Source organism: Procambarus clarkii, chromosome 13 (assembly GCF_040958095.1).
Source record: "Procambarus clarkii isolate CNS0578487 chromosome 13, FALCON_Pclarkii_2.0, whole genome shotgun sequence".
In the NCBI taxonomy this organism is placed as follows: Eukaryota; Metazoa; Arthropoda; class Malacostraca; order Decapoda; family Cambaridae; genus Procambarus; species Procambarus clarkii.
The window spans coordinates 18,954,414-18,981,523 of NC_091162.1; the positions used below are offsets into that span (position 1 = coordinate 18,954,414).

The following is a 27,110-nucleotide window of genomic DNA, read 5'->3' on the forward strand; positions in this document are numbered from 1 at the left end:
CATTCAGGCTTGTTCGCATATATGTGTGTGTGTGTGTAGTCAAACTCCTATATATATAAATTTTACCAGACAGTTACCTTCTGATCACCGAGCAGCTAATCGCTCAACAACTGATCACTCTAACCGCTGTCCAGTCAAGGAGGTGACGCATCACATCCTCTGAAGATAAGGATGAGCCTTATCTAGAGATAACGGATATAGAGCCAGTGTGGAAGACGACGGTCCTGACCTATCTTCCACTTAGTACGTCTTTGTACGTCTTAGTACACCTCTGTACCTCACCTCGACGACATGTCGAGCTCTCATCTCCTGCTACTAGTCCTCCTGTGTCTCCTCGTCTCTCACCTCTCCCTGGCTTCCCCGCGACGAAGAGGACGAGCCAGGGCTCAAGAGGAAGAGGAAGATCAGCTTCCTAGCGAAGAGCAAGAGGAAGACCAGCTTTCTAAGGAGGAGGCGGAGGCGGAATGGGGTCTGTTGCCCGAGGAAGTGGACGCCTTTAGAGACGTCTTAATTAACCTGATGGATGTTTTTGACGACGGTCATGGCACCTCGAGCAAGGTAAGAGTGAAGAGGTGTATAAGGAGAAAGACTTGTGCCAAAGGGAACTATCAGGGGAAAGCGCCAAGCCAATTACGACTATATAGTATTTACGACTTGTGCCAAAGTGATTGCACTCTAATGACAAAAGGATTATTGTTGATATGATTCTATTCACTTGGGTTCTAGGGGACTCGAACTGCGGACCCTCCTACACACACACACGTGTGTGGCCGAAGCTCTGTCGATCGAGCTATTGAGTGGTCTTAATAAGGAAAGTTTGCAGATGCAGCATCCTTTTTTTGATGACCAGACCACACACTAGAAATTGAAGGGACGACGACGTTTTGGTCCGTCCTGGACCATTCTCAAGTCGATTGAGAATGGTCCATCCTTTTATTTAAATTATTATATATACTCTTTACGGTTATGTCAAAGTTGTTGCTTAGAATTCAAGTAAATTCTTTATTTTTTTAATATTTAAACATTAATTTCAATTTAATAAGCAAATTTGATCTTCGAGGAAAAAAAAAGATTCAAAATTATTTCTGGCATCAATTTCACGGAGCTGTGATATCTTGGGCTGTTGTGGCATGCAGAGCAACTCAACACGTAGGGTACGTTGTTGTTGTTGTTGTTTTTTCAGATTTAGCTACTCAGAACGAACGAAGTGTCCATGTAGCACGGGCTATGGCGAGCCCGTAATTGAGTTCGGTTATTCGCGGTAACCTTGTTGCTGTGATCGTAGGGTACGCTTGTGAGAGACTATATAGCTTCCCGTCTGGTGGTCATGAAACATTCGAACACAGAAGAATTCCATCCGAATATTCGAAGAATTCGATCTTTTGGGATCACGTAGGTGGATTTAAGGCAAGAAACGTCGTTTGCTTGAGGCAAGAAACGTCGTTTGTTTGAGGCAAGATACGTCGTTTGTTTGAGGCAAGATACGTCGTTTGTTTGAGGCAAGAAACGTCGTTTGTTTGAGCCAACAAAACGTCGTTTGTTTGAGCCAACAAAACGTCGTTTGTTTGAGGCAACAAAAGGTCGTTTGCTTGAGGCAAGAAACGTCGTTTGCTTGAGGCAAGAAACGTCGTTTGCTTGAGGCAAGAAACGTCGTTTGCTTGAGGCAAGAAACGTCGTTTGTTTGAGCCAACAAAACGTCGTTTGTTTGAGCCAACAAAACGTCGTTTGTTTGAGCCAACAAAACGTCGTTTGTTTGAAGCAAAAAAGTAGTTTGCTTGAGTTGTGACGTGTTGAACCAGCCTACATCCTTCTATAACGATAAGTGCTGATAGTAACCATCTGGTCGACAGGTCGAAATATATAGTGATGGACCACCAGAAAACCCCATTTTGTATTATTAATTTATAAATAAAGCCCGACAAAAAAAAATAAAGCAGCCATAGACTACCCTGATTCGAGATCCAAATGTTTAAGTTCAGTAGACAGGCATTCGGTGAATTAAATGAACAAACCCACAAGGGGCCGTGACGAGGATTCGAACCTGCGTCTGGGAGCATCGCAGATACTGCCTTAATCGACTGAGCTACGACATAGTATAAGAATTACAACCAAAAATTCTACTGAATTTACTTGGCAGCATCTGGGATGCTCTCAGACGCAGGTTCGAATCCTCGTCACGACCCCTTGTGGATTTGTTCATTTGATGCATCACTCTATTGTGATTTCAGTGTATAATTCGGTGAATTATTTTTCCTTAATTATAGGCTGAAGAGACAGATCATTTCATAACGTATTGCATGGCTATCCTGTCTTATCTTATCTTTATTATCATAAGATGGTTCGTTCTAGTTGAAGAGCGTCCCAGTATATATAGTTTACTAACAAATAAATGTTGACAAACCCATTTTCAGGGCAAATGGAGGGGGGGGGACATTTGACAAGCCGCTGGCGTCCTGTCCTCGTCGAGGTCACTAGTGTTAGTGGCTCTCAGTTAAATAAACAAATCAATACATAGATCAACTTTGGAATTATAAAGATGAGTTTCACTCCTGTTCTTGTTCAATAATTCTTACCATCATTCAGATTAATACTGTTATGATAATTTACTTTTCTGTGACACTGTTGATGTTGTTGTTATAGATTCAGCTACTCGGAACAAGTTCCAAGTAGCACGGGCTATGGTGAGCCCGTAACGTACTTGGCACATGAGCGGGGCAAGTAGCACGGGCTATGGTGAGCCCGTAACGTACCTGGCACAGGAGCGGGGCAAGTAGCACGGGCTATGGTGAGCCTGTAGTAGACTTACCTGGCACAGGAGCTGGGCACGTAGCATGGGCTATGGTGAGTCCGTAGTGGACTTACCTGGCACAGGAGCGGGGCAAGTAGCACGGGCTATGGTGAGCCCGTAGTGGACTTACCTGGCACAGGAGCGGGGCAAGTAGCACGGGCTATGTTGAGTCCGTAGTGGACTTACCAGGCACAGGAACGGTGCAAGTAGCACGGGCTATGGTGAGCCCATAGTAGACTTACCTGGCACAGGAGCGGGGCACGTAGCATGGGCTATGGTGAGCCCGTAGTGGACTTACCTGGCACTGGAGCGGTGCAAGTAGCACGGGCTATGGTGAGCCCGTAGTGGACTTACCTAGCACAGGAGCAGTGCAAGTAGCACGGGCTATGGTGAGCCCGTAGTAGACTTACCTAGCACAGGAGCGGTGCTGTGGAGACTGTTGATAAAATGTTTATTTTTACACAGAGGGCACAAGAGAAAGTACCATTCCTGGGAATGGGGAGAGAGAGAGAGTACCATTCCCAAATAATTTCTTTCTTGGAATTACATCTCCCCCAAATATCGAGTAAAGGCGTGATCAAATTTTCTTTCCATTCCCGTTGTTATCTCTCCGAACGGTTCGTAATTGCTCCATGAAATTGGGATTGATCGGAGTGAACGAGAAGACAGACAGACCAGGCCTAGAGACACTTCAAGATGTTATATACGACCACAGACCGAAGTTTAAGACATGCAAGAGGCGGCATGTTCAGTAGCCCCGCAAGACCAAACACCACATTCACTCCAAACATCTACCACCTATACGGGCTACTCATGCCCGTGCATCCTCTTGTGGTGGATTAATCCTCATCAATCAACCAAGAGACAGACGAGGGGGGGTGGGGGGAAGGGGGGGTGGAAAAATCCCGGAAAAACAGATTTGGAAATACAGCAAAAATTGCTGTATTCCTTCCACAACCAGCCCATCCTCCGAGAATGATAACACTCATGTCAACTATTCTGTGAGTGTTCAAAAATGAACTGTTGTACACGAAAAAGTTAAAGTTCTGCACTATTGGAGTGTCCTAAATTCCGTGATAAAAACTGGACACGAATCTAACCGTACGAAGGCCTCAATAAAAATTGTAGGCCTAATGTATTATGTAATGTGGTATTCTAGGCCTATTAATGTTGTTAATAGCACATGATGTGAATTTTATTGTTTGCAACAGTCGGTTTTTGTACGTTCGAGCAAACAGTTGCTGTAAGTACGACATCCTTTTTTGGGGGGTAGAAATAGCCTAAGCTACTCTATCCCTTTGAGATATATTTATTGCTTATCTCAATAAACATACTTGAACTTGATCCTTTTTTTAGAGAATGGCTTGACGAAGCCATTCCCATTTTCTGTAGATAGAGCGTTGACCATACTCTATCCTTCCCTCGCAAACTCACTGTTGTTCTACATTTTCAGGGGCTAACCATAGCCCGTGCTTCTTGCCCCGCTCCCGTGCCAGGTAAGTTACGGGCTCACCATAGCCCGCGCTCCTTGGAACTTGTTCCGAGTAGCTGAATCTATAACAACAACAATCTTAATTTTGTTGTTGTTCCCCAATAGAAGAAGAAATGTCGTGGGCGTCGGTGTGGCAGCGAGGACGAGGACGAGGAGGCCTCCATGGTGGTCATCATGGTGGAGGAGAGTGATGCTGACCCCATGGACGTGACCCTGGCCTCCCTCCTCTACGACGAGGACGCCCCCTGGGGCCGCTGCGCCAGGTCCTGCATCACGAGAAGATCTAGGTTAGTTGGGGGTGAAACACATACGAGAGGGGGGACTTTTATTTTTGCTCCAGTCTCCGTGGTGTAGTGGTAAGACACTCTCCTGGCGTTCCGCGAGCGCTATGTCATGGGTTCGTATCCTGGCCGGGGAGGATTTACTGGGCGCAATTCCTTAACTGTAGCCTCTGTTTAACGCAACAGTAAAATGGGTACTTGGATGAAAAAACAATTCTTCGCGGCAGGGGATCGTATTCCAGGGACCATAGGATTAAGGACTTGCCCGAAACGCTACGCGTACTAGTGGCTGTACAAGAATGTAACAACTCTTGTATATATCTCTAAAAAAGTTAATATATCTACGTTGTGATGACTTTCCATTTCACCTGGGTTCTATGGGAGACTCGAACTGTGAACCCCCACTCGATAGCCCAAGCTCTATCGACCGAGCTATTGAGGACTTAATAAGAACTATCTTGAGGTGATTTCGAGGCTTAGCATCCCCGCGGCCCGGTCCTCAACCAGGCCTCCTTTTTGTTACACACACCCCCAGGAAGCAGAACCCGCAGCAGCTGTCTAACTCCCAGGTACCTATTTACTGCTAAATAACTGGGGCATCAGGGGTGAAAGACACATTTTTGCCCATTTGTCTCCGCCTCCACCGGGGATCGAACCCGGAACCTCAGGACTACGAATCTGAAGCACCGTCCACCCAGCTGTCAGACTACGCAATAGTTGATTTCCATGGAAGTGTGGATGATGACTTAGTATGCAAACGATCTATAAACAGTTACAATGATCCAGTGGCATAGATGCTATACAATTACTGTCAACCCTCCCTCTGTAATATGTATAATTTCCTAAACGATGCTTTAATTTGCACAAGAGTTGTCAATACACAGAGTTATGTCTGTGTGTATCTGTGCAAGCTTATAGGTCAGACGTATAGGGTTAATCTCACTAAATTAAGAGTGTGTGGGGGTATGGGAAGGTTTAGAGGCCAGTTGGGGGTCGGCCCTAGTGCCACACTATGAAATATCGGCATCTTCCCCTCCCCCATCTTCTTCCCTGTGATTTTCATGAAGTCTGAAATATTGGTTGAGTTGTCTGAAGCTCTTTGATGTAACAATTTTGAGATTGAAACAGTGAAGGGGAGGAGGAAGAAGGGTTGAGAAGGGGAAGATGTTTAAAGGGAGGGAAGGAGAGAGGGGAGAAGTGAGAGAGAGAGAGAGAGAGAGAGAGAGAGAGAGAGAGAGAGAGAGAGAGAGAGAGAGAGAGAGAGAGAAAGAGAGAGAGAGAGAGAGAGAGAGAGAGAGAGAGAGAGAGAGAGAGAGAGAGAGAGAGAGAGAGAGAGAGAGAGAGAGAGAGAGAGAGAGAGAGAGAGAGAGAGAGAGAGAGAGAGAGAGAGAGAGAGAGAGAGAGAGAGAGAGAGAGAGAGAGAGAGAGAGAGAGAGAGAGAGAGAGAGAGAGAGAGAGAGAGAGAGAGAGAGAGAGAGAGAGAGAGAGAGAGAGAGAGAGAGAGAGAGAGAGAGAGAGAGAGAGAGAGAGAGAGAGAGAGAGAGAGAGAGAGAGAGAGAGAGACTAGGAGAGAGAGAGAGAGAGAGAGAGAGAGAGAGAGAGAGAGAGAGAGAGAGAGAGAGAGAGAGAGAGAGAGAGAGAGAGAGAGAGAGAGAGAGAGAGAGACAGACAGAGACAGAGACAGACAGAGACAGAGACAGACAGACAGACAGACAGACAGACAGACAGACAGACAGACAGACAGACAGACAGACAGACAGACAGACAGACAGACAGACAGACAGACAGACAGACCGACCCGGGTGCAGCCGGATACTAACTCTAGCAAGAAATATATGACAACAAAAAACAGGTTCAATAGAGGGGGTAACTCCTACAATGTCTCAGCCAGCCGCGGGTTACACTGACCCACTAATGCCATGTTATATTCCTATTCAGTTCATGTCCCAGCCTCACAGGTGTCTTAAATTCCTCCACAACTTCCAGGGACTGCAAGTACCGGACGCTGTGTGGAACAAAGCCCCTGCTGGAGGAAGCCTTCTGCTACGTCCCCGGCTCCTCCTGCGAGGACAAGGTACGAACCACAGGGGCCCAGATTCACGAAGCAGTTACGCAAGCACTTACGAACTGGAGTTAGATTCACGAAGCAGTTACGCAAGCACTTACGAACTGGAGTTAGATTCACGAAGCAGTTACGCAAGCACTTACGAACTGAAGACAGATACACGAAGCAGTTACGCAAGCACTTACGAACTGAAGACAGATACACGAAGCAGTTACGCAAGTACTTGCAAACTGAAGCCAGATTCACGAAGCAGTTACGTAAGCACTTACGAACTGAAGACAGATTCACGAAGCAGTTACGCAAGCACTTACAAACCTGTCCATCTTTTCTCAATCTTTGGCGGCTTTGGTTTACAATTATTAAACAGTTAATGAGCTCCGAAGCACCAGGAGGCTGTTTATAACAATAACAACAGATTATTGAGAGGTTTTAATGCTTGTAAACTGTTTACTATATGTAATCAAAGCCGTCAAAGATTGAGGAAAGTTGTACACGTTCGTAAAAGTACTTGCGTAACTGCTTCGTGAATCTGGCCCCAGTGTCCTAAAGTTGTTCTATGTTGGGACACAATTAAAATCCCTCTTGCTACTCACGCATTGAAACTTGTTCCCCCTTTGTTGTGTCCGGAAAGCTTGTACTTAAGCTTTTCAAGGTCCACCTTAGACCAACTATTGACCTTCATCCGCTAGGTGAACTGGTGCATCAGGTGAATGGACACGAGCCCAATTAGGTTTGTCCTGTCTCGGATCCTCGATTGTGAGCCGAGGACGTAGACTACAGTGCTACAGGGGGGGCCTAATATGACCGTGTATGGCTCGGAACAGAGTTCCCTGTTCTTAAAATACTTACACTCAACTTATAAAAAATAATCAAATAGCCTAAGCTACTCTATCCCTTTGAGATGTATTTTTTTCTTGTCTCAATGAACAGACTTGAACTTGAACTTGAAAAGATAATCAAACAGCAGACAACAAAGAGGGCGTGTTTGGGCATGAATTAGCATGCCTCTTTACTGTGGAATGATAAGACTTGCTGGAATGATAAGACTTGCTGGAATGATAAGACTTGCTGGAATGATAAGACTTGCTGGAATGATAAGACTTGCTGGAATGATAAGACTTGCTGGAATGATAAGACTTGCTGGAATGATAAGACTTGCTGGAATGATAAGACTTGCTAGAATGATAAGACTTGCTGGAATGATAAGACTTGCTGGAATGATAAGACTTGCTGGAATGATAAGACTTGCTGGAATGATAAGACTTGCTGGAATGATAAGACTTGCTGGAATGATAAGACTTGCTGGAATGATAAGACTTGCTGGAATGATAAGACTTGCTGGAATGATAAGACTTGCTGGAATGATAAGACTTGCTGGAATGATAAGACTTGCTGGAATGATAAGACTTGCTGGAATGATAAGACTTGCTGGAATGATAAGACTTGCTGGAATGATAAGACTTGCTGGAATGATAAGACTTGCTGGAATGATAAGACTTGCTGGAATGATAAGACTTGCTGGAATGATAAGACTTGCTGGAATGATAAGACTTGCTGGAATGATAAGACTTGCTGGAATGATAAGACTTGCTGGAATGATAAGACTTGCTGGAATGATAAGACTTGCTGGAATGATAAGACTTGCTGGAATGATAAGACTTGCTGGAATGATAAGACTTGCTGGAATGATAAGACTTGCTGGAATGATAAGACTTGCTGGAATGATAAGACTTGCTGGAATGATAAGACTTGCTGGAATGATAAGACTTGCTGGAATGATAAGACTTGCTGGAATGATAAGACTTGCTGGAATGATAAGACTTGCTGGAATGATAAGACTTGCTGGAATGATAAGACTTGCTGGAATGATAAGACTTGCTGGAATGATAAGACTTGCTGGAATGATAAGACTTGCTGGAATGATAAGACTTGCTGGAATGATAAGACTTGCTGGAATGATAAGACTTGCTGGAATGATAAGACTTGCTGGAATGATAAGACTTGCTGGAATGATAAGACTTGCTGGAATGATAAGACTTGCTGGAATGATAAGACTTGCTGGAATGATAAGACTTGCTGGAATGATAAGACTTGCTGGAATGATAAGACTTGCTGGAATGATAAGACTTGCTGGAATGATAAGACTTGCTGGAATGATAAGACTTGCTGGAATGATAAGACTTGCTGGAATGATAAGACTTGCTGGAATGATAAGACTTGCTGGAATGATAAGACTTGCTGGAATGATAAGACTTGCTGGAATGATAAGACTTGCTTTTGAATTTATAGTCAAGATAAAAACACTGGAGGGGAATTATCAAGGGAAAGCGCCAAGCTTGTTGTTGTTGTTGTTGTTGTTGTTGTTGTTGTTGTTTAAGGTTCAGCTACTGGGAACAAATAGTTCCAAGTAGCACGGGCTATGGTGAGCCCGCAGTGGACTTACCTGGCACAGGAGCGGGGCAAGTAGCACGGGCTATGGTGAGCCCGTAGTGGACTTACCTGGCACAGGAGCGGGGCAAGTAGCACGGGCTATGGTGAGCCCGTAGTGGACTTACCTGGCACAGGAATAAGGATAAGGATTTGGGATGGGACGGGGGGAAAGGAATGGTGCCCCAATCACTTGGACGATCGGGGAATGAACGCCGACCTGCATGAAGAGAGACCCCTCGCTCTACCGTCCAGCCCAAGTCAAAACACTGGATATGCCCCATACTTGGGCATGTAACTCTTCCAAGAGTTTAAGTTCTTCTTAACAGTTAAGAGCTTCAAGTTCAACAAGTACACTGTAGGAGATTAAGCAACAGATGCTTCATCACCAAGAGGGTAATAAACACATGTACTGCCTACCTCTCAAAGCCGAGGAAAAATCCACAAGGGCCGTGACGAGGATTCGAACCTGCGTCCGGGAGCATCCCAGACACTGCCTTAATCCCTTGTGGATTTGTTAATGTGATGCATCACGTTAGTGTAATCTCTGTGTGTAATCTCAAAGCCATAAATGCCAAGACATTACTTCCGTTTAAAATCCTGCTGGAAAAATCCTCTATGCACATTGACGAACCTTTGACAAGCCGCTGGCCTCCTGTTTCTGTCGAGACCACTAGAGATACCGGCCCTTAGGTAAATTCAGGTCAATTATACATTTTAATATGTTCACAAACATTTTTTTTTTTAGCATTGAAATATTCAACAGAAAACGGTAATACACACGTACAGGATGGTTGGATGGTTTAGATTCAGCTACTCTGAACGATCCATGTAGCACGGTCTATGGTGAGCCCATAATTGAGTTCGGTTATTCACGATAACCTTCTTACTCTGATATTTGGGTCAAAGTATTAAATGGAGGTGGAGTTTTTTTCCTTTTCACACTAGTTTTAGTCTTTTGTTTTAATAACATTATCTTGGTAGCAGATGTAGATGCACAATGCTCACTAGTGAGTCCCATTCTTCGACGGGTTTTCTAATCATTGTAGTGGCGGTGGAATGTGCATCTAATGCAACTGCTGTCGTAAGTTTGATGCGCAGGGCTTCAGTAGCTTCACATTCCAGTAAGTAGTGCAATAGTGGCGCCTCTGCTTCTGTTCCACAGATGTGACATTCTTTAACTATTGGGTTCATTACCCCCCAGCAGCACTTGTAACCAAGTCTGAGTCTGTGTATGGCTACTGCAATGTCTCTGGATATCTTTTTGTCAGGCTTGAAAGAGTAGTTCCCAGTGGCTTGTTCGTACCATATCGCAGTGGATCTTCCTTCCGCTACTTTGGCTCTGTGGCGACTTTTGATAGTTGAGAATATTTTCTTCTTGATTTGCTCCTTAATCTGTGAAAAACTTGGGTATTTAACCTGTACAACAGGTAGAGCAGTGGCAGTTTTTGCTAGTGAGTCTGCCTTTTCATTACCATCTATGCCAATGTGACTTGGTATCCAATTTAGGGTGATTGGCAGCCCTAGATTGTAGGCTTCTTTTCCTATATGTTGGACTTCTGTGAGGAGTTGTATATTATCTCTGTGCTGACTGGATAACAATGCCTGGAGCGAAGTTTTAGAGTCTGTACGAATGATGACATTATGTAAATTATTCTCAATTGTATAGTTTATGGCCTCCTTCAGGGCATAATGTTTGCAATGTTGAACACCCACTATTCATGCTCCAGTAAGCTTCATGGTTGTTAGTGTAAACTGCTGCCCCAGCAGAACCTCTTTCTTGATCAACTGATCCGTCTGTGAAGATGTGAGTCGTTGTAGGTCTTGAGATGGTTTCCATTTGTTGCTCTATGACTGCTTTGAGCCTCTGAGAGTCACATGCTGATTTTTTTTTACCTAATAATCCTTCAATGATAATCTTTAGACTCGATTCTTCCCATGGAGGAGGCTGCCGAAAGTGTTGATATGGGCTACTTTCTTCTTTGCTTCTGATTCTCAGTTTCAAGTCCAGTTTTCTAGAATCTTTATTCTAGAAATTTTTTATTCTTTAATAGATTAGATTATCCGTCCATGTACTTGTTCTATCTTGAAGGTTTCTACGAAACGATCTGTTTCATCTGTGTATTGTATCTTTGACTGACAGTCTAGCGGTGGTTCCAACAAGTTTTGCTGTTATGGAGACTATCCTTTGTTTGATCCTGTTTTCTAAGACTGGCAACATTCAACATTCAAAGGGCACACTTGGGTTTGTTCTCAACTCACAATCAGGAATCCCAGATGCAAAAATCCTGGCCGGGACAGAAATGGTTGGGCATGTTCCCGATCAACTAATGCCGCTGTTCACCTAGCAGCAAACATATACCTAACAATTAAGTCAACTGTTGAGGGGGATGCTCCCGGACGCAGGTTCGAATCCTCGTCACGGCCCTTGTTGATTTGTTCATTTAACTGTTGAGGGGTTGCATCCTCGGGAAGGCCAGTAGCTTGACCTTGGGGGAAAGGAAGGAAGGAAACTATCAAGGAGAAGCTCCAAGCCATTACGACTATATAGCACTTGGAACGGGTCAGGATTTGGGATGGGCCGGAGGAAAGAAACGGTCCCCATCCACTTGGACGGTCGAGGGATTGAACGCCGACCTGCATGAAGCGAGACCGTCGCTCTACCGTCCAGCTCAAGTGATTGGGGGAAGACCTCAGTTTAAACCTCGAGTGTCCACAGGCTACCTGTCCCTGACAATACGAATTACAGTACTATATTAGTTTTGTAGTGTAGTCTGTAGTTTTGCCCGAAACGCATTGCGTAATAGTGGCTTTAGGCATTGTATGTACTAGCTCTATCTATATATCAATCCATTAATGTAACATCACTGGCATGTATATACCTTACCTGAATAAACATATTTATTTATTTTATTTATTTATATATCCCTCAAGATGCTTACAGTGATAACTTTTGTATCTTTGTACGCAGGTACACGAGCAGCTGGCTTCAGAAGGTTACATAATCACAGAGGAGGAGGAGGAGAATGTGGCAGATGATACAGAAGGTGACCCACACGACCTGTCAGACGACAGTACAAGAGAGGGGAAAAATGTCCGTTCATCATACGCTGATGTCAGTGATAGTGATTATGACTATGGTGAGTATAGGGCTCTATGGTGAGTATAGGGCTCTATGGTGAGTATAGGGCTCTATGGTGAGTATAGGGCTCTATGGTGAGTATAGGGCTCTATGGTGAGTATAGGGCTCTATGGTGAGTATAGGGCTCTATGGTGAGTATAGGGCTCTATGGTGAGTATAGGGCTCTATGGTGAGTATAGGGCTCTATGGTGAGTATAGGGCTCTATGGTGAGTATAGGGCTCTATGGTGAGTATAGGGCTCTATGGTGAGTATAGGGCTCTATGGTGAGTATAGGGCTCAATGATGAGTATAGGGCTCTATGGTGAGTATAGGGCTCTATGGTGAGTATAGGGCTCTATGGTGAGTATAGGGCTCTATGGTGAGTATAGGGCTCTATGGTGAGTATAGGGCTCAATGGTGAGTATAGGGCTCTATGGTGAGTATAGGGCTCTATGGTGAGTATAGGGCTCTATGGTGAGTATAGGGCTCTATGGTGAGTATAGGGCTCTATGGTGAGTATAGGGCTCTATGGTGAGTATAGGGCTCTATGGTGAGTATAGGGCTCTATGGTGAGTATAGGGCTCTTTTCATTGTAATTATTACTCATATATCTAAATCTCATCACTTGCTTGCAGGGGAAAACACATGTATTGTTATTCTATTGAAGTACAACAGTTATTGGTTTTAAAGTCATATAATTACTTAACATCCAGAAAACAAGACTTCCTAAGTGATCACATTAAGTGCTACCAAGCAACAGCCTGTTGGACCAAGTTATCACAAGTTGAGCCTGCCCCGGGCCAGGCCTGGGGAGTATAAGCAACCCGTCCTCTTAAAAAGAACGTCACTTTTGGCTCATATGCGCACTATCGCCAAATTTGGACGTAATTTGAAATGAAATCGACTCACAAAAGTGACGTTCTGTTCCGTTTTCTATTTGAGTCGTCCGGCGTACGCGCAGAGGTTATAAGAGGACACTTTAAATTAACGTTTTTCATAACGTTTTGAAGCTTTATGAGAATTTCCTGCCCACCTAACCTATCAGAGGACCCTTAACTTACTGTTGTTGAAAAAAAAAATCCCAAATTTATTTTCATTTTTTTTTTCATTTCCAAATTACGTCCAAATTCGGCCATACGGACAAACGGCCAAAAGCGACGTTCTTTTTAAGAGGACAGGTTGACATAAGAACTCCCAGAACTAACTCCAGGTTGTTGGGCTTGGGAATTAGAAGAGCTCCCAGAACTCACTTGAATCAGATATGCTCAAGTCAGACAGGACGAAATACTGACACCACTGGAAACATTACAAGTGGTGCTCGTAGGGTGACAGCGGTGCTCGTAGGGTGACAGCGGTGCTCGTAGGGTGACAGTGGTGCTCGTAGGGTGACAGTGGTGCTCGTAGGGTGACAGTGGTGCTCGTAGGGTGACAGCGGTGCTCGTAGGGTGACAGCGGTGCTCGTAGGGTGACAGTGGTGCTCGTAGGGTGACAGTGGTGCTCGTAGGGTGACAGTGGTGCTCGTAGGGTGACAGTGGTGCTCGTAGGGTGACAGTGGTGCTCGTAGGGTGACAGTGGTGCTCGTAGGGTGACAGTGGTGCTCGTAGGGTGACAGTGGTGCTCGTAGGGTGACAGTGGTGCTCGTAGGGTGACAGCGGTGCTCGTAGGGTGACAGTGTTGCTCGTAGGGTGACAGTGGTGCTCGTAGGGTGACAGTGGTGTTCGTAGGGTGACAGTGGTGCTCGTAGGGTGACAGTGGTGTTCGTAGGGTGACAGTGGTGTTCGTAGGGTGACAGTGGTACTCATAGGGTGACAGTGGTGCTCGTAGGGTGACAGTGATGCTCGTAGGGTGACAGTGGTGCTCGTAGGGTGACAGTGGTGCTCGTAGGGTGACAGTGGTGCTCGTAGGGTGACAGTGGTGCTCGTAGGGTGACAGTGGTGTTCGTAGGGTGACAGTGGTGCTCGTAGGGTGACAGTGGTGCTCGTAGGGTGACAGTGGTGCTCGTAGGGTGACAGTGGTGTTCGTAGGGTGACAGTGGTGCTCGTAGGGTGACAGTGGTGTTCGTAGGGTGACAGTGGTGCTCGTAGGGTGACAGTGGTGTTCGTAGGGTGACAGTGGTGTTCGTAGGGTGACAGTGGTGTTCGTAGGGTGACAGTGGTGTTCGTAGGGTGACAGTGGTACTCGTAGGGTGACAGTGGTGTTCGTAGGGTGACAGTGGTGTTCGTAGGGTGACAGTGGTGTTCGTAGGGTGACAGTGGTGTTCGTAGGGTGACAGTGGTACTCGTAGGGTGACAGTGGTGCTAGTAGGGTGACAGTGGTACTCGTAGGGTGACAGTGGTACTCGTAGGGTGACAGTGGTGCTAGTAGGGTGACAGTGGTGCTCGTAGGGTGACAGTGGTGCTAGTAGGGTGACAGTGGTGCTCGTAGGGTGACAGTGGTGCTCGTAGGGTGACAGTGGTGCTAGTAGGGTGACAGTGGTGCTCGTAGGGTGACAGTGGTGCTCGTAGGGTGACAGTGGTGCTCGTAGGGTGACAGTGGTACTCGTAGGGTGACAGTGGTGCTCGTAGGGTGACAGTGGTGCTCGTAGGGTGACAGTGGTGCTCGTAGGGTGACAGCGGTGCTCGTAGGGTGACAGTGGTGCTCGTAGGGTGACAGTGGTGCTCGTAGGGTGACAGCGGTGCTCGTAGGGTGACAGTGGTGCTCGTAGGGTGACAGTGGTGCTCGTAGGGTGACAGTGGTGCTCGTAGGGTGACAGTGGTGCTCGTAGGGTGACAGCGGTGCTCGTAGGGTGACAGTGGTGCTCGTAGGGTGACAGTGGTGCTCGTAGGGTGACAGTGGTGCTCGTAGGGTGACAGCGGTGCTCGTAGGGTGACAGTGGTGCTCGTAGGGTGACAGTGGTGCTCGTAGGGTGACAGCGGTGCTCGTAGGGTGACAGTGGTGCTCGTAGGGTGACAGCGGTGCTCGTAGGGTGACAGTGGTGCTCGTAGGGTGACAGTGGTGCTCGTAGGGTGACAGTGGTGCTCGTAGGGTGACAGCGGTGCTCGTAGGGTGACAGTGGTGCTCGTAGGGTGACAGTGGTGCTCGTAGGGTGACAGCGGTGCTCGTAGGGTGACAGTGGTGCTCGTAGGGTGACAGCGGTGCTCGTAGGGTGACAGTGGTGCTCGTAGGGTGACAGTGGTGCTCGTAGGGTGACAGTGGTGCTCGTAGGGTGACAGTGGTGCAATACTTACCGGCAGTTTATTTTTGCTTGTCTTTCAGTGCCCGTCAGTTTAGATAACCGAGTGAGGAAGCAAGCGTGCGTGTGTGCGTGCGTGCGTGCGTGCGTGCGTGCGTGCTTGTGTGTGTGTGTGTATGTGTGTGTGTGTGTGTGTATGTGTGTGTGTGTGTGTGTGTGTGTATGTGTGTGTGTGTGTCTGTGTGTGTGTGTGTGTGTGTGTGTGTGTGTGTGTGTGTGTGTGTGTGTGTGTGTGTGTGTGTGTGTGTGTGTGTGTGTGTGTGTGTGTGTGTGTGTGGATGTGTGTGTGTGTGTGTGTGGATGTGTGTGTGTGTGTGTGTGTGGATGTGTGTGTGTGTGTGTGTGTGTGTGTGTGTGTGTGTGTGTGTGTGTGTGTGTGTGTGTGTATGTGTGTGTGTGTGTGTGTGTGTGTGTGTATGTGTGTGTGTGTGTGCGTGCGTGTGCGTGTGCGTGTGCGTGCGCGTGCGCGTGCGCGTGCGCGCGTGTGTGTGTGCCTAGTTGTGCGTGTCAAAAGGTAATTATTCTTGACTGAAGGCTTTAACGCCTTTCTCTAAAGCATTCTTTTCCTATTATGTTCAACAGAGAATGTGATTGATACTGCTATTAAATTACCCTCCCCCCCCCCCCTTGTTCGAGTCTCTTCGGTATGGTGGTCTGCTTATGAGGCTGGTGCTTAGTTGAGAACCATCCTTCATCCTTCTCCGTAGGCATCCTTCAGTCTCGGGAGACTATGGAGTTTCGGTGAACTATATAGAACGGATAACAATACATATAATATAGCAATGCGAACAAGCCTGAATGGTCCCCAGGACTATATGCAACTCCATAAAATATGCAACACCTTTTCCCAGATATTCCTTCGGGATTAAAATGGTTTCCAGATTCACTGGAAAACATTCAATCATGCGCAGAATGACGGCCAGTGATCTATTCATAAACTCAAAAAAGGCCTTCCAGACATAATATAGTAAGTAATAAATGTAATAAATATAAACAATAATATAGTCAACTATATGCAGAAAACTATAGAGTGCGGTAATATTTATGCTGGAGGTTACATTACCAGGTTTTTGGATATCGTACAAGGTCGTCAACTCTCCACGGACTATTTCAGGCTGGTCCTCTTTTGGGTTATGGTGGCCGTAGACACAGCTGCTTCTACGTCAGTTGATGTAAGAATATTAGTTGTTCTTGTTCATTCTTCAGGACTTTCATCAGTATGAACCAATCATCTGGAGCTCTGGGACTTTCTGGGGGATATTAGGAAGATGAATAGTAAGTTCCATCTGATCTCACTTGTGTGGGTTTCTTCTATAAGTGTTTGTTCTCCCAAAGAGGGTTAAGGCTTCTTCTCTTTCAAGTATGTTTATTGAGATAAGAAAGAAATACATCTCAAAGGGATAGAATAGCTTAGGCTATTTCTACCCCGCCTTCTACTCTCTCTGATTTGAAGAACGTGGATTCCCAAGATAATCCCAAGATAATACACCCTTATACACCCCCCTTCCCCATAGTTTGATGCTCATTTCATCATTCCAAGAGGGAAAAAACATCTACTTCACATTTCAGGATGGTTCGACTACCAAACTGGCAACACTGGTGATGATTCCTCAAACACTGTCGAAGGTACTCACAAGGATGAGGATGAGGGACCACAGTATGAGGAGGATGAGGGACCACAGTATGAGGAGGAGGAGGAGGAGGAGCACCAGCTTCAGGAGGAACACAAACGCTGTGGAAGGAAAAGTTTCAAGACCCGCGATGACCTCCAACGCATCATAGGGGGACGGCAGGCCAGAAAAGGAGAATGGCCCTGGCAGGTAGCCATTCTTAACAGGCTTAAGGTAAGTTCCTCACAACTTATAAAAACTCAATAAAAAGCTCCTCGTTCTCCACTAGATGAGCTCCTTGCACCTCCAGCAGGTGAGGAGAGCTCCCTCCATCTCCAGCAGGTGAGGAGAGCTCCCTCCATCTCCAGCAGGTGAGGAGAGCTCCTTGCATCTCCAGCAGGTGAGGAGAGCTCCTTGCACTTCCAGCAGGTGAGGAGAGCTCCCTCCATCTCCAGCAGGTGAGGAGAGCTCCCTCCATCTCCAGCAGGTGAGGAGAGCTCCCTCCATCTCCAGCAGGTGAGGAGAGCTCCCTCCATTTCCAGCAGGTGAGGAGAGCTCCCTCCATCTCCAGCAGGTGAGGAGAGCTCCCTCCATCTCCAGCAGGTGAGGAGAGCTCCCTCCATCTCCAGCAGGTGAGGAGAGCTCCCTCCATCTCCAGCAGGTGAGCTGGAGATGGAGGAAGTTTGTTTAGCAAGGCAGGTGTACCTGTTGAGGGTGTCAAGGATAGTACTGTTGGTACCCCAGGGCAGTACTGTTGGTACCCCAGGGCAGTACTGTTGGTACCCAGGGCAGTACTGTTGGTACCCCAGGGCAGTGCTGTTGGTACCCAGGGCAGTACTGTTGGTACCCCAGGGAAGTACTGTTGGTACCCCAGGGAAGTACTGTTGGTACCCCAGGGCAGTACTGTCGGTACCTCAGGGCAGTACTGTTGGTACCCCAGTGCAGTACTGTTGGTACCCCAGGGCAGTACTGTTGGTACCCAGGGCAGTACTGTTGGTACCCCAGGGCAGTACTGTTGGTACCCAGGGCAGTACTGTTGGTACCCCAGGGCAGTACTGTTGGTACCCAGGGCAGTACTGTTGGTACCCAAGGCAGTACTGTTGGTACCTCAGGGCAGTACTGTTGGTACCCAAGGCAGTACTGTTGGTACCCAGGGCAGTACTGTTGGTACCTCAGGGCAGTACTGTTGGTACCCCAGGGCAGTACTGTTGGTACCCCAGGGCAGTACTGTTGGTACCCCAGGGCAGTACTGTTGGTACCCAGGGCAGTACTGTCGAAATTCAGGGGAGTAAGAAATTATCAAAAGGCGCCAAACCGGGAGATAATATATAACCGTCTATATCGCTGGATATTCCAAAGGTGCTAAATATCACCAAAGATGCTAATTAAGTACACAAGAATATGTGGTGGGCAATGTCAAAGGTATCGAGGATTCACCAAAGGTTCTGCCAAGAGGTTAAATACCCCTCCAAGGCACATTAGGAAAGCAAGATATACGATCATCTTGAAAATTGGGACATTCTACAATGATATGCATGACTAAGTGGGACAAAACAGTTTGACATTGCAGAGAAATGCAGACAATACAGAAATTTAAGCAAACCCAGTTCATTTGCAACCAACATTGTATCTGCCACAATGGAAATACGGAAACGGAGGACAGACTTCCCCAGTATGTCCTCAATAAATTGACCAATACTCCTAATGCAATTTCTTCCAGATCTAAGAGAAAAAGGAATCAACAGATGGGAGACTTAAGAATTCCAACGTTCACGTTTCGATGTATGGATGACCCTGTAACTACAGGGCCCACTTAACTAACTATGGTCACCGCACAACACTAAAGAAACAATACAAGAGAATCAGGTGTTTATTGGCTTTGTCAGCTTTTCCAGGTCGTACACTTATGTTCAAGTTTGTTTTGTAATTCTCACAGTATTGCATATAATTTTTTTGAGATATATACAAGAGTTGTTACATTCTTGTACAGCCACTAGTACGCGTAGCGTTTCGAGCAGGTCCCTGGAATACGATCCCCTGCCGCGAAGAATCGTTTTTTCATCCAAGTACACATTTTACTGTTGCGTTAAACAGAGGCTACAGTTAAGGAATTGCGCCCAGTAAATCCTCCCCGGCCAGGATACGAACCCATGACATAGCGCTCGCGGAACGCCAGGCGAGTGTCTTACCACTACACCACGGAGACTGTTGTACTATATACTCCATCATGCTTATTATCCACCAATATAATAATGTATAACTGTCTAGTCTTTGTTGACCAGACCACACACTAAAAGGTGAAGGGACGACGACGACGTTTCGACGACACAATCGACTTGAGAATGGTCCAGGACGGACCGAAACGTCGTCGTCCCGTCACCTTCTAGTGTGTGGTCTGGTCAACATACTTTAGCCACGTTATTGTGACTCATCGCCTGTCTAGTCTTTACTCTCAGCCTATGCTGACTCATAATATATTTGAAATGCCTTAAAAGAATTCACGGATCATTGCTTGAGGGTTATCTACCAGGACGAATACTGGTAGATCAAGGTTATCTACCAGGACGAATACTGGTAGATCAAGGTTATCTTCCAGGACGAATACTGGTAGATCAAGGTTATCTACCAGGACGAATGTGTGACAGTTCCATCTCATAGATGTGATGGGGCTAGACCTTAACAGTAGGGAAGACCCCACCAAGACCACATGGAGAAATTTATCCAGTGAGAAAGGTAATTTGGTCTTGGTCACTAGGCGAGTACATACGAGTGTGTGTAGCTTGCCGGCAAACATAAACACAAGTAGTTAACAAATGAAATGCATTAGAAAGTGATTTGGTGGAGGCAGACTTCAATATACAGTTTCAAATGTATAATTAGACTCGGGAACCTGTACATTAGTTGACTGACATTTGAGAGGCAGAATCGGAGTCAAAGCTCAACCAGCCGAGTACAACTGGAAGTGTACTGAAGTGTGTTGGCTAGTGTGAGAGCAGTTTAGAATTGTGAAACTGCATTAAAAAAAATGAATGTGGTGTGATTGAGATCTCATTTTCGCATCCGCATCTAAGTTATTAAATTGTATAGAAATATAATATAGTAATATACAATTTAATACAACTTGTATATTACTATAATATTAAATTGTATATTACTACATTATAATAATTATATAATTACATTGTATATTACTATATTATATTAGTATACAATTTAATAACTTAGATGCGGATGCGAAAATAAGATCTCACTCGCACCACATACACCTTTCAGTGTTACTGTAATGCATATTTCAACTATCAAGAGTTGAATAACGCTTGACAGTTATTCAAGATAACTGTCAAGATACCTGTAGAGTACTTTTATTTAATTTCTGTATGATATTCAGATTCTCATAGCATTCATTTCTTGGCAGCTTTCCTGATGATTGACGACATTTAGCACCCTCCAACTACCCATGGTTTCTTTTCCACCATCAGGAGGCCATTTGTGGTGGTACCATTATTGCCCCTCAATGGGTGCTGACTGCAGCACATTGTATTGAGAAGCGACTCTATGTACGGATGGCAGAGCATGACTTGACCACCCACGACCAACATGAAATGGAAATGCGGGTCTGTACAAGTTCAAGTATGTTTACTGAGACAAGAAAAAAAATACATCTCAAAGGGATAGAGTAGCTTAGGCTATTTCTACCCCCCAAAGCGGGTCTGTAGATGTGCTTTCTCATATCACGTTTTCTTCCTATGTTATATCTTTGTTTATATTTACGTACTGTATACTCAGGAATAATGGGGGGACTCCTTTGGCAAGTCATTGGCTTCCTGTCCCTGTCGAGACCACTAGAGATATGGCCCCTCGGGTAAATTCTGGTAAATATGTTGTTATACAGCCATGCTCTTCTCCGCAGGTAGAACAGGCCTTCGAACACCCCGACTATGACCCAGAGACCCTCGAACATGATCTGGCGCTCCTGAAGCTTCCCTGGGAGGTGATGTACAGTAAACGCATCACCAGTGCTTGTCTGCCGGGAAGAGGGGTACAGCCCCCTAGAAAGATCAAGTGTGTCATAGCAGGCTGGGGCAAGGAGAGGGAGGCACACATCTTTGGCTCTGACGTTCTGAACTATGCCAGGGTGAGCAAATGGCACTGTTGGGTTGTAGTTTTGGATGCAGTAAGGATCATACAGGTAGTGATGGTACGAGACCAAGAAAAGGAAGCCTAATAAGTCTGTTGAGGAGTTTTAGGCTATCGATTTAATCTTTCCTAGGATGTAACCCATTAGTCACTTAAATAAGAACCCCAGCATTAAGTCTTAGGTGAACAGAGGCATCGGGTGCAAGGAATCACACACTCGCCTTGCCTGGGATTCCACCTGTGATCCAAACGGTTTAGTTGGGCAACAGCACAAAGGCTTATTAATTTGTCGTGCAATATGTACAAAATGTAATGATCCTCATGTGTTTTGATCACTTGTATTTGGGTTCTATAATGAATAAACGGGCTTGGTAATTATTATAAGACATTAGAGTTCACTTGTACTATAGCCCTCGATTTGATTTTATACACTGTAATCTGATTTATGATTGTATGTTAAAGGATCAATTAAGCTACTTAATTTTAATATTGGTTGGTTGAATGGCTTTCTGGGTCTATACTAAAGCACTAAAATAATTTAGGTCATTCAAAACATTCAATAATGGAGAACCAATGTGTAATTGTTACACATATAATTGTGTTAAAGAGACTATGTTTCTCTTTTATATTACTTTTCCTTGACATTTGATATTTTGTATATCAGAGCAAAATTTTGGGTTTTACTTATTTTTCACTATCATTTCTCATTTTGTGAGTTTCCAGTTAATGCATTAACAAAAAATTTGTTTTATTGCATTGAATGCCTATTTTTCTCCATGTTACAGTATTTTATTCTATTTTAAATTTTTGCCATTATTTTTTGCTCCTGACCTGGGGGCTAGATTCACGAAGTTACGCAAACACTTACGAGCCTGTACATCTTTCCTCAATCTTTGGCTGCTTTGTTTATAATTATTAAATAGTTAATGAGCTCCGAAGCACCAGGAGGCTGTTTATAACAATAACAACAGTTGATTAGCAAGTTTTCATGCTTGTAAACTGTGTAATAAATGTAACCAAAGCAATCAAAGATTTGAGGAAAGATGTACACGTTCCTAAGTTCTTGCGTAACTGCTTTGTGAATCTGGCCCCCTTCGGATCTGTCTCTTATTAGGTGCCCATTGTTGCCACATCATCATGCAGACGGGCATATCCTGAACACCCCATCACCAATAACCATATCTGTGCCGGCTACAGGAGGGGCTCCACCGATGCATGTGCCGGTAACTTTTTTTTATTCGTTTAGATTTAGTTCTAAATCTTGTGATATTCACCTTAGTCTTTAGTCTATTTTTCATTGGCAATAACCCCACAAACTCTAAAAACTCCATCTGGTTTTGAACACCGGACAAACCTTTAGATATCTGTATCAACGGATCAGATTATCATGTCAATGCACAGGATCAACACAAAAATCTAATTTTGAAGTTCTCGATGTAGTTCCTCATCTTAGGCTCAAGTGTGGGCACGAAGGGGCCCACTATGGAACATGCTCACTAGCTGGTAACACTGTGGATATCTTTATGGTACCAGTCTCACTGTGGATATCTTTAAGGTACCAGTCTCTCATGCACTTGGGAAGCTACTGAAGGCCCAGCTCAGAAAATACTCGCATCTTTTATAGAAACGTAAATAAAAAAAGTACAAAATTCAAACTTAAATTTGTATATTCAAAATGCACTATTCATATATTATGCAATATATAAAAAACCCATTCATTTGGAAAAACAAAAAAGATAAGATTCATAGTCCAGTTACAATGTGTACATTAGAAAATCTGTTAGGGGTTCAACGTTACTGAGATTTCGTTGTTCCGAATACACGCTGTTTTAGTTTTACTCGCCTTTCTTTCTTTGTTAGGTCATGTAAACAGATGAGGGGGTCTATTCATTGTCAACATTTACATTTTTTATAATTTATCTAAGTTTTGATAGCTACAGTACCAAAATCTCCATCCCACCTAACCCAAAACCTCAAGCTAAAGCTAATCCTTCCCGCTCTCATCTTCTTCACTTGCAGGGGACTCCGGAGGCCCGCTGGTATGCGAGGACAAGCAAGGGGTGTGGACGGTGCACGGAGTTACCTCCTTCGGGATGGGGTGTGGCGACAGTGGCAGGTATGGTGTCTACACCAAGGTGGTCAACTATGTCCCATGGATCAATCGGATCATCACTCGTAACTGAGTCGACTCCCTGGAAAAGGACAGCACTGGCGAGAGGAGGAGGTACCAGGAGGTACGAGCAAAGAGACTGAGAGCTACCAGGTTGGGAAGTGAGGAAAAGAAAAACTTGAAACACAGGGAGAGGACACATTAATTTACACGAGCACAATATAAGGTGACAATTATGTTGGTGTTTGTGAGAGATCGTTTCATCATTATAGTTGGTTTTGGAGTTAAAAAACATGCAGGTTGAAAGAATATATTATAAATGTTGTAATAAAGAAGGATAATTATCTAGCCTATGGATGAACAAATCAATGAAACACCCATCAAGATAATACATTAGGAAACACGAACTAGTATGGGCTTGGGAACAAAGTACTACTGTAGTACATTCAACCAAATAAAAGTGAGAACTGAACAAAAATCCAGCCAGTCCTCCACAAAATCCAGCCAGTCCTCCACAAAATCCAGCCAGTCCTCCACATTATATGCAGCTGCAATTATTCAGAAAGAACACAGGCATACAATGTATGATTTCTGGACTAAATAGTCTTGAGAGTATAGGAGAGCAAGTGTAAGCTCATCCACCAATGGTGTATTAAAAAGTAAAACAAAATTGGTCACCACTTAAATTATCAGAACAGGCTTAAAAACTAATACTGTTCTGTACTGTTCCATGCAGTGGATCCTCATTCATGCAATTCAATGGAAATACATAAGCAACATTAGGACTGTTTTTAGTCATAAGATCAAATGCTATTATTTAAAAAAATATGGTGTCAAATAAGCAGGGTGGAGTATTCTCTGGACTGAATTGCAGTGAACCTGAGAAAACTTCAACACTTTAATAAAAAAAAAATGTGCATTTTGAAGAGATTTTGTAATAAAAATGTGTCAGAATGTTGTGTTGTTGAGTAGGATCAAAGACCTGAGGAAAGTATGCTCCATGTCATTGTTACTCTAACCTATTCTACCCACCGAAAATATAAATAAAATGTTTAAATATATGTTCTTCACGAGATTTCTGACATCACTATAATGTAATGTTCATGCTGGTATAGGTTTGGAATTTTACCGTTATTGTTTTACCAGTGAAGTGACACAAGCTAAGGTAAAAATGGACAATATGATCCAACACAGGAACCGCCCACATACGTGACTTCTGCAGGCAGACGCATCCTTCCACCATAATATCAGACGATGGTTACCTTGAGATGGTTTCGGGGCGTAGCGGCCCAGCCTGGATGGCAACAGATTTATATAGCTTAGCCCTTGCAACAAAAAAAAACTAAAAAAAAAAAGAAGTATCAGCACTTGTCGAGTCATCTCTCCAGGAACCAAGAAGCTTCCCTTAGAAACTTACAACATGCTCACCTTTTCTCAAGCCTTGTCTTCAGGAACTACATGCCAACTGAAACTCCTACACCACATACATTACCTGCTACAACACCCTTGGCCTCGCACACTAACTTTTGTGGGTGACCAGTATTAAAATGCAGGTGCTTTAGTGAAATGAAAATCAGTGTTGGCATATTGAGCATTGGTCTAGACAGGTTAGGTTTATGGTTACTTCACTTAAAAATTGGTGCTTATCAAATAATGAGAATGGGCTGGTAACAGATGCTATTCTCCAGGCAAATGGCTATAACATCCTAAGGTAACGCCCAGTCTTCAACACTAGCCTGATCACCACATTCAATCGGATTGGGCCATGGGTCTCAAAAATTTACAAGAGTCCTGCCCGACCACCACCCTCCCTAATTGATCCAGTCATTACCGGGTCCAAGAAATGTGTGCATTCCCAGACCTACCTCATTTCATCCTGCTTACTTATTTTCTTAGTTATTAATTAAAGTTACCAATTTGGTAACTTTAATGAACTTTGGGCAAGTATTGTAAATACAGACTATATTATTTGCATTTCTGTGCACCAACTACTTAGCTATCCCAAAAAGTTGCAAATGTACTTTAGTTATACTGAAGAGATTATTTCAAGAAACAAGAGCAGACCTTATATGTAGACACTTTACCTGTAAAAGCATAAATTGATAATGTTATCAAAAGCTGTATCAAAATGTTGATAAAAGCTTTCAAGCAAGAGAATGTTCCCATGTTACTGCTACTCAACATCACTGTGTTCTCTTAAATCTAAAATGCCGTGGGCCAACGGGCTCCCACTTTACTATCGAAAGCAGCACTAAATTTTATGTTTTATCCAATGCAATAATGCCCCTGGAAGGGTGAAATAATCAGTAGTAAGGAATGATTGTACAATACTGTATTTTTCTCCATATAAATAGCATTAAACCCGATTTCAGGTGCTCCTTACCGTTTTAAATCATACTGACCATTTGCACATGACAACTTGTACTGGTCAAACAATGATCATGCTTACAGTCCCACATGTAAATAAGCCGAATCAGTAGTTCTAGCATCATCAACGACAATCACAGCAATACTTCATCACACACAGAAATCACAATTGCGTGATGCATCAAATGAACAAATCCACAAGGGCCGTGACAAGGATTCGAACCTGCGTCCGAGAGCATCCCAGACGCTGCCCGAATCGACTAAGCTACGACATGGTCAAAAAAAGAGTTGAAACCGAAGTTCTACTGAACTTACTGGATCCTGCAGCCTCTACGAACACTGCATCATTCAACCTCCAGTGTGATAATACCACAGCCTACCTTTCCACGATTCCGAGGATCAACGTCCGGTGGCCCCCCACTCTCCCCAGGCCTAAGGCCTATATACAGTATAAATTTAACATTAGTGACAAAATGATGAATATGAAATTAATAAATTATTTTAACAGATTATGGGTCACTTATTCTCATATTTAATGTACCAGTAGCTTTTTTTTAACAAGTTTTCATGTCATATTTCTAGCACTTATAAATAATTACCATAAGTAAGATTATGCCTGTTAGTAGCTTCCCTAATGTGATGTTTAAGAAAACTTCTTTATTGCCATGTTATTATAAAGCATAGGCAGGTTCTGAAAATTGGTTCAAATGCATTATCGAGTAATTTCCATGCTTAATCTCATTTAACCAGTATCAAAAGCAAAGACACACTTTTTCTACTGATAATAAAATCTGTGTGTTTAAGAATGACCCCGGAATTATTTGAAGAAAACAAGGGTTGAGACACATTGGATTAGACATACAAGAGTATCTAGCAAGAGTGTGATATACAAAGGAGGAAATGCCAAGTCTGAGTCATATATTTATACATACACACATTATATATATAAATATATATATATTATATATTATTAAATATGACCGAAAAAGTAAGATTAATAATTCTAACACAAATTTTCTCAATGTTTCTTACATTTTTCTTTACTGATGATGGTAACTAAAAAATCAATTCTCCAAAATTCATCATAAAAAAAAAAAATCATTATAAAACATCGAAGATGTTTAAGCTCTGTTCAGTTATAGTTGTGTATGTGTAAACTAAAGTCTTTGAAAACGTAATAAGTTTTACAAAACGCGCTCAAGTGTCGCGTCAGACTAGAAATAAAAATAAATTTTGGAGAATTGATTTTTCAGTTACCATCAACAGTGAAGCAAAATGTAAGAAACTGAGAAAATTTGTGTTAGAATTATTAATCTTACCTTTTCGGTCATATTTAATAATATATGTCTACAGGAAAGACTGCTACCAAAATATACTATTAATATATATATATATATATATAGATTGTTTTCTTTGATTATGTAATTAATACTCATATCTAGTCATTGTCAGTTGTGCAAGACACCCTTTCTAAACTAA

At 43.9% G+C, this 27,110-nt stretch overlaps 1 protein-coding gene across 1 annotated transcript; it reads left to right on the top strand.

Annotated features, from left to right (window-relative positions):
* The first annotated feature begins 226 nt into the window (after positions 1 to 226).
* LOC123757231 (transmembrane protease serine 6) lies at positions 227 to 24,325 on the top strand. Its single transcript, XM_045740724.2, has 9 exons — positions 227 to 558; positions 4,386 to 4,567; positions 6,548 to 6,635; positions 12,025 to 12,193; positions 16,977 to 17,251; positions 20,497 to 20,631; positions 20,928 to 21,152; positions 22,269 to 22,377; positions 23,174 to 24,325. Exons 1-9 carry the CDS (start codon positions 292 to 294, stop codon positions 23,335 to 23,337), a joined length of 1,614 nt encoding a protein of 537 aa, XP_045596680.1. The 5' UTR covers positions 227 to 291; the 3' UTR covers positions 23,338 to 24,325.
* Positions 24,326 to 27,110: the final 2,785 nt, after the last annotated feature.

What these genes read in the sequence shown, in the direction of transcription:
- LOC123757231 (XM_045740724.2), top strand. Translation starts at nt 292, where the DNA reads ATGTCGAGCTCTCATCTCCTGCTACTAGTCCTCCTGTGTCTCCTCGTC. An exon ending in GTCATGGCACCTCGAGCAAG is followed by an intron (nt 559 to 4,385) that starts GTAAGAGTGAAG and finishes GTTCCCCAATAG; the next exon opens with AAGAAGAAATGTCGTGGGCG. An exon ending in TGCATCACGAGAAGATCTAG is followed by an intron (nt 4,568 to 6,547) that starts GTTAGTTGGGGG and finishes CACAACTTCCAG; the next exon opens with GGACTGCAAGTACCGGACGC.